The 7,967-nt window shown below is 49.3% G+C and overlaps 1 protein-coding gene across 1 annotated transcript in view; it reads left to right on the top strand.

The window, feature by feature from the left end:
- Positions 1–146: 146 nt before the first annotated feature.
- LOC105876178 (uncharacterized) overlaps positions 147–7,967 on the top strand; it is a 70,104-nt gene continuing 62,283 nt past the window's right edge. The window contains exons 1-2 of the mRNA XM_076008462.1: positions 147–942; positions 2,423–2,563. Of these exons, the coding sequence (XP_075864577.1) occupies positions 934–942; positions 2,423–2,563 (150 nt within the window). The 5' untranslated portion in view covers positions 147–933. The remainder of the gene's footprint in view (positions 943–2,422; positions 2,564–7,967) is intronic.

A 7,967-nucleotide genomic window follows, 5' to 3' on the forward strand; every position in this document is an offset into this window, starting at 1 on the left:
TCAAGGTCGGGTGCCATCAAGTAGAAGAAAACAACAGGCACCAATAGTTGGGAGACGGTGAAACACGTGGGTGCTTAGTGGGGACGCTGTGGGGATGAAGGCAGGCTGCGCCCGGCTGTCCTCCAGGTGGCAGCTGGCAGGTGAATGAAGAGCAGCACGTGGGTAGCTCTGCTCCAAGTTCCAGATGCAGGAGTGGTGGATGCCAGGGCCAGCTTGGTTTCCAGCCTGAACATCCATCTCATTGCTCTCCGCTCATTTGCCAAAGGCAGGCTCCCACCTCTCCTGGGTCCCAGGGCCGATCTTGACGTGGGGCCAGATGTGCTCAGTTGGCTGCAGCTCCACATTTGGCTGCTAGTCTAATCCTGACGGCTAGACTGCTGCTTGCTCTCCTGTCTGAACCCTGCCCCTTAGCCTGCCTGCCTCTCCCTGGCTTCCTTGTCACTCTACCACATGTACCTGAGAGGATGCCACTGCTTGCTCTCCTGTCTGAACCCTGCCCCTTAGCCTGCCTGCCTCTCCCTGGCTTCCTTGTCACTCTACCACATGTACCTGAGAGGAAGCCACTGCCTGCCTCCTCGCGCCGCTATAGTCGGAAATTGCAGTGGCTGCCTGGCACATCACCGTTCCCCCGAAGGCCGTGCCTGCGTGCTCATCCTGGCCTGTAGCTGTGACTGAATGAGCCAAGGGGAGACCTGCTGACCTGTCAGGCTCCTTCCCAAGACTCAAAAAATTTTTACTGATACATACATTCACAGTAGAAGTGATAATTTAATACATTCATATAATTTGTAAAGATCAAGTCACTGTACTGGGATATCCATCACCTAAAATACATGTCTTTTTATGTTAGATCTTTCCTGAGAATTTTGAAAACTTAGAGATGGAAAATGGTGAGAGCCGAGTCACCTCTGGAGACATTCACAAGAGAAGCCCATGGGCCAGGTGAGGTGGCTCACACCTGTAATCCTAGAAATCTGGGAGGCAGAGGGATTGACCCCAGGAGTTTGAGGTTGCTGTGAGCTAGGCTGATGCCATGGCACTCTAGCCCAGGCAACAGAGGAGACACTGTTTTAAAGCAAAAAAGAGAGAGAGAGAGAGCGCAAGAGGGAGAGAAGCCAGAAGCTCTTCTGTTTCAGAAGCACTGACCTGTCACCATGCGTCTTGAGACACGGCTGTTCAAGTCTCCTGTTGTAAGCTTCCACAGTCAATCTAAGTTTGCTTATGTGGTGAAAGATCAATTTGTGATGCTTGATTCCAACAGGAACCTTATCCAGTACTTATCTGGGCTTACTGTTCTCTGTTCCTAGTCTGGTAACTCTCTTCAGTCACCCAGCCAGGCCAAATACGAAAGCATAACAGTACACTCTAGTATTTGACATTTGTCTCAGGTTCTCCAAAGCACCATAATTTTTGGAACTTACCCCAGTCATAGTGATGCCATTACACATCCACTTATCTATCCTTATTGAGCACACTGGGTACTGTCCACGGTGCTGGAGTTACAAACGAGAGCAGACAGCATCCCTGCTTTTCAGCATTATAGACTAGTGGAGGAGACTGCCATACCATGAATAATCTCAGAACGAAGGGCTGAGAACTATAATGGAGCTACAGCTGTGGTGCAGTAGGAGCACAACGGTGGGAGCAGTGACTGTCTTCTGAAAGGGGATTGGGAAAGTCTTCAAGGAGTAGCTAATGTTTAATGTTAGCATTGGAGAATGAGGAAGAGTTCACCAAGAGAAGAAGGGTAATACTGCATTAAGAAACACTGCAGTAAGTTGGGTGTGGTGGCTCATGCCTATAATCCCTGCACTTTGGGAGGCTGAGGCTGGAGGACCTTTTGAGGCCAGGAGTTTGACACCAGCCTGAGAAACATAGTGACACCTTGTCTCTACAAAAAATTTAAAAAAATAGCAGGGCATGGTGGTGCATGCCTGTAGTCCTAGCTACTGTGGAGGCTGAGCCAGGAAGACCACTTGAGCCCAGACCACTTGTACTCTAGTCTGGGGTCTGGGCAACAAAGTGAGAACTTGTTTCAAAAAAAAAAACCAAAAAAAACAAAAATTCAAGAATGGCAAATTTATTAACTACTAAGCCTAACAATTCCATTTTGGGGATTTATCCCACAGATGTATTTGTACATATATGACGTATGTATAAGAATAAACACTGCAGCATTATTTGTTAAGAATAAGAGATAAAAGCCAATCTACATGTAAGTTAATAGATCATTGGTTAAATAAATACAGTCTATCCACTTGATGGAAGGCTATGCAAGTGTAAAAGAAGAATGAGGAAGCTCTCTATTTACCAACATGAAAGATCTTTGAGACACAATGCTAAATAAAAGAAAGAAAGGTTCAGGATAGTACTGCCTCTTGTTTGTTTTGTTGTTTGATTTTTTGTTTTTTTCCCCTTCAAGACAGGCTTTCACTCCATCACTCAGGCTGGAATTGGCGGCAGGATCAGAATTCACTGCAACCTCGAACTCCTGGGCTCAAGAGATCCTCCAGCCTCAGCCTCCCAAGTAGCTAGGACTGCAGATGTACACCACCACACTTGGGTAATTTATTTTCTTTTTTGTGGAGACAGGGTGTTGCTGTGTTGCCCAGGGTGGTCTCGAACTCCTGGCTTCAAGTGATCCTCTTGTCTTGGCCTCCCAAAGTGCTAGGATTACAGGTGTGAGACACTGCACCTGGCCATGCCTCTTATTTTAAAGAGGGTAAAATGAGAATATACGTTCATATTTGTTCACATTTACATTAAAAGTCTATATACTATTTATATACATCTGATTAAAGGAGTTATTATTAGGTATAGTAGGGTGAGAACTAGAAAGACAATGGGGTGAAAGTGAGATTTTTCACTCAACATTTTTTAATTTTTTAATTGTGAAAATATTATCTATGAAAAATTGTTTTGAAAGAACACATTGCAAAAAACCACCAAAGTTAGATGCAGGGCTTAGAAGGCAATTTTTTAAATTGCTCTGTGGGTCAGAAACTTGTTGGCCAAAGAAAACAAGGGGAGAATGTCTTGCTGCACCCTCCTCCCAGGGGGCCGTGATACTCCAGTCGCTGTCTGGTCAGCCACAGTGCGTGGGAACAGGCTCCTTCAGAAGCAGACACGAGTGGAGATCTGTGGCTGATGGGCACAGAAAACATTGGCGGGGAAATCTATAGATTTGAATGCTGAATTTTTATTCCTCCTTATGTGAGTGTATTCGTTCCATTTAAACAACATTCCTTCTGCTTTATTCCTGAAAGGATGTGAAGAGTTTCATTGAGGACACTGGGAAAAGAAAGCAAATAGATCTGTAGATCTGTTGTCTTTTGGGGGGTGCTGCTATAACAAGACACCATACATAGACTGGGTGGCTTATAAACAACAAATTTATTTCTCATTTCTGGAGGCTGGGGAGTCCATGATCAAAGTGCCAGCAGATTGTCTGTCTGGTGAGGGCAGCCTTCTGTTCCACGGATGGCACCTTCTTGCTGTGTCCTCACATGGTGGAAGGGGACAAGGCAGCTCTCTGGGGCCCCTTTATAAGGACTTTAGTCCCATTCGTGAGGGCCCCACCCTCATGACCTAATCACCCCCACAGGCCCCACTTGAACCCCCCACATTGGCGGATTTCAACATAAATTTAGGGGAAACACACATTCGGACCACAGCTACTGCATACCCTAATGTCATCTTCCAATAAAAAGAAAATCCTCTGAAATTTTGAAATTTGGAAGTCTCCATTGTGGACAGGATAAGACGCAGACTGAAAAGCCTTTACTTTCCCCAGACAATGGACTTGTGAATGTTATTAGACACGGCTGGGTTGGTTTGGTTTTTCATTCCTCCAAGACTCAGTGCACTCCTCTTTGAAAGACGGAGAACAACACTATCATCTTAGATGTTCCGTGCCATCTGGTCATCATAAAATTTGTTCAGACACTCAAATGGAAGAAGGTGTAATTAAGGAAAATCAGTATATTCACATGAGGCTGTCCTCTAGCAGTTACCACTGGCTGAGAGTTCAGTTCTCAATTTTATAGTTTCTAAAGCTTTTTTGCTTTCTCTACACCAAGGGGACGGACCAAAACTGAGGAGAATCTTTGTTTTAGGGGACGGTTGCTGATTCTGTCTGTTATGCCTTCCTTCCTGTGAGGAACTGCTTTTCTCCCACCCACTTGCCCACTCTGCCTGCTGACTTTCGCCCCCTACTGCGGGGGCGACCTGCTCGCTGTCGGTCTGGGGGACCTCAGTCACAGTATCTAACCGCACGGCATCAGGGTTACCGAGACTGGGCCAAACCTAGTGCCCCTTCCCTTGGCCCCAGTCATTTGTTCAAAGGAACGAGCCAGTCTGCGGGGGGCGTGCGTCCCGAGCTGGATGAATCGTCCTCTTGGGTTGAAGGGGCCTTGCTTCTCAGCTCACGAGGCCCGAGGGACATGAATAGGGACAGCCGGCAGCCATGTGAACTGTGTGTGTATATTGTGGCGTTTAGAAGGCTACCCGAAATTCTCACAAAGTCATTTTACATTGGCATTATGAGCCGTTGAAACAAAATGTGGCGCTATGCTACTTATTTTCAATTTAAATAGGCTGATTGATCTTTTGAGATGGTCAAGTATGTAGGACAACTGATCAAGTTTGAAAAAAGAACAGTACAGATTGGCATGGGAAAAGATTTCATAGATCTGAGGGACTTTAGTAGAACCTGAATGATCTGGATGAACAGAGAAAAATAGTGACCATGTTGTAGGTAGCTGGAATATTATTAGCAAAAGTGCCACAGAAGAAGCAGGCAAGAGCATCAACCTGACTAGGACAGGGCTGAGGGTCAGCAGGCAGGTAAGTAGGCCAAAAGCACTAGGTTCGGATGTGGGGGTCTTGAGACTAGAGGACAGGGCCCAGCTTGGACTCCAGGGGAGAGGGACAGGAGGAGAGAGGCAGAGAGGCAGAGAAGGGAGAGAGGACAAGAACTGGAGGGAGACACAAGTGCTCTAGACAACGGCCATGCCTAACTGCTGTCTGCGTATGTCAATAAATCATAAGTAACTCTGCACCCCATGACCTGTCACCATGGCCACGGCTGTGCAGGCCAGGGGCAGAGGCAGAGCAGGGCCGTCTGAATGCTGCCTAGTGTGGGGGCTAGAAAGTGCCTCCCACGGTCTGAAGGGTTGTCGAGCTGTGGACAGTGAAGAAGCAGCAGACGCAGGAGAGCTCTCTGCCCTCCGTCTGTTGCCTGAAAGCAGGGGAGATTTATAAAAACAGAAGGGGCCCCGCCGCCCTGTCTACCAGGCAGCCAAGGGTCCCAGTGAGGGCGGCTCTAGACCTGCTCGGCCTGGAGATGATACCAGAGGAATCGCTATTAACAAACTTACTAACTGGGCTTTATCTGCCAGGCTATTTGCCTTGCCCCAAGAGGCCACCCATAGAGACTCAAAGTTCTTTTCCCTTGTCTTCTTATTTCTCTAAAAATTTACTGTTTTGGAGGAGAGGTGGTTTAGTCTTCTGTTGCTCTTTGTATTTTTATTCTGAAGACAGAGAGTGTCACCGTGTCATCCCCACTGGATTGCAGTGGCATCGTTACAGCTCACTGTAATCTCCAACTCCTGGGCTCAAGAAATCCTCCTGTCTCAGCCTCCCAAATATCTGGGACTACAGACGTGCACCTCCACGCCTGACTAAATTTTACTATTATTAGTAGGGATGGTGTTTCAGTGTTGCTCAGGCTGCTCGGAACTCCTGAGCTCAAGCTGTTGCGGCAGTGTGTACAGCTCTTGTCACAGCTCTTTTGACCAGGGAAAGAACAGAGCTGAGCGGCACACGAAGAGTCGGAGAACAGCCTTTATTCTTCTACAGCAGGCTCAGCACACCTACTGTTACAGATCTCTGCGTGTCTTCCCATCTTCTCCCCCTCCTGCCCTTCTGCCCCTGCTTTTATACCATGGGTAGGGCTCAAGAAGAGTCCAATCAACTACAAGCTTTAATATCCAATCAGCAACAGGCTTTAATATCCAATCACCAACAAGCTTGAATATCCAATCAAAAACAGTGGGATTCAAAAATTACCCAATCAGGATTACGCAAACAGCGTGGCCGGAAACAGGCAGTGGCACGTGGGCCTGGGGCATTCCGGCACATGGGGCCCCAGGCGCCTCTCTGCGCCAGGGCCTGGCCCCAGCAGCGAGCTCCAACTAGCCATGTGCAGCGCTGGCCCGCGGAGATGCGGAGCTACATGGAGGCAGCAAGCAGCGGTGTCCCGAGTCCAGCATTTTCCGCATCAAAGCGATCCTCCCACCTTGGCCTCCCAGAGTGCTAGAATTACAGACAGGAGCCACCACACCTGGCCAAATTACTAGTATCTTTTATCTTCACTTTCAAAGAGGATTGACTCACATCCAATTTAAAAGTTCAAATTAAACCCAAAGGAGAAAACAAACTACCTAGCTGGGAGTCTTCAATGTCCTATTGTACACGAGAGGTTAAAGCATGGGGCACTGGAGTTGGTTTGCAGATAGTAATAAGGGACCTGTGCTGCCCACATGCACCTGACTGCACACAGCAATGGGGAGGGTGGAAGAAAGCACTTTTTGTTGTTGTTGTTGTTGGAGTCCAACTTTTTTTTCAAGTTAGAGTTCTTTAACTCTGTCCTCCAGGCCCCTGAGCTGCTCAGCCCTGGCTAGTCCTATGTCCTCTTATGTAGACTATTCAGGCATTGTTTCTGTGGGATCTTGGGGTTCAAAGGTGAAGCTCCAACAGCAGGGGGATTTTTGTCTGTATTTCTTGTTAATAGTTAGGCAGCTGCTTTTGGATGGGGCCTAAGTATTGTGGGTTTTATGTCATGGACAATTTACATGAAAATGTGTATTGGTAGGATTTCACATGAAGTCTCAACAAAGTTCACCGTAAGCCCATTAGTTATGCACTCAGTACCTTTATGACTGTGTTGACTACACAGCAGATTCTGGAATAGGAATCCTGGAGAGGAGCAGACCTCTAGGCTTATAGTTCAGTGTCCAGAGGGATAATTCCTACTATGGCAGCGGCTGCTGTTACTGAAGGTGTGTGGGGCTATTTTTGACAGAATCTTTTCATATTTTTGTTTGTACCTCTTTCCTCCATTTCCTAGCTCCTGCCCATCCTCCCTTGCCTAGCCCCTGCCTGTCCTCCCTTCCCTAGCCTCTGCCTGGCCTCCCTTCTCTAGCCCCTGCCTGGCCTCCCTTCCCTAGCCTCTGCCTGGCCTCCCTTCTCTAGCCCCTGCCTGGCCTCCCTTCCCTAGCCCCTGCCTGGCCTCCCTTGCCTAGCCCCTGCCTGGCCTCCCTTCCCTAGACCCTGCCTAGCATCCCTTCCCTAGCCCCTGCCTGGCCTCCCTTCTCTAGCCCCTGCCTGTCCTCCCTTCCCTAGCCCCTGCCTGTCCTCCCTTCTCTAGCCCCTGCGTGTCATCCCTTTCCTAGCCCCTGCCTGTCCTCCCTTCCCAGGCCCCTGCCTGGCCTCCCTTCCCTAGCCCCTGCCTGTCCTCCCTTCCCTCGCCCCTGCCTGTCCTCCCTTCCCAGGCCCCTGCCTGTCCACCCTTCCCTAGCCCCTGCCTGGCCTCCCTTCCCTAGCCCCTGCCTGTCCTCCCTTCCCTAGCCCCTGCCTGTCCTCCCTTCCCTAGCCCCTGCCTGTCCTCCCTTCCCTAGCCCCTGCCTGTCCTCCCTTCCCTAGCCCCTGCCTGTCCTCCCTTCCCTAGCCCCTGCCTGTCCTCCCTTCCCTAGCCCCTGTCTGTCCTCCCTTCCCTAGCCCCTGTCTGTCCTCCCTTCCCTAGCCCCTGCCTGTCCTCCCTTCCCTAGCCCCTGTCTGTCCTCCCTTCCCTAGCCCCTGCCTGTCCTCCCTTCCCTAGCCCCTGCCTGTCCTCCCTTCCCTAGCCCCTGTCTGTCCTCCCTTCCCTAGCCCCTGCCTGTCCTCCCTTCTCTAGCCCCTGCCTGCCT

The sequence above is a fragment of the Microcebus murinus genome, chromosome 12 (assembly GCF_040939455.1).
Source record: "Microcebus murinus isolate Inina chromosome 12, M.murinus_Inina_mat1.0, whole genome shotgun sequence".
In the NCBI taxonomy this organism is placed as follows: Eukaryota; Metazoa; Chordata; class Mammalia; order Primates; family Cheirogaleidae; genus Microcebus; species Microcebus murinus.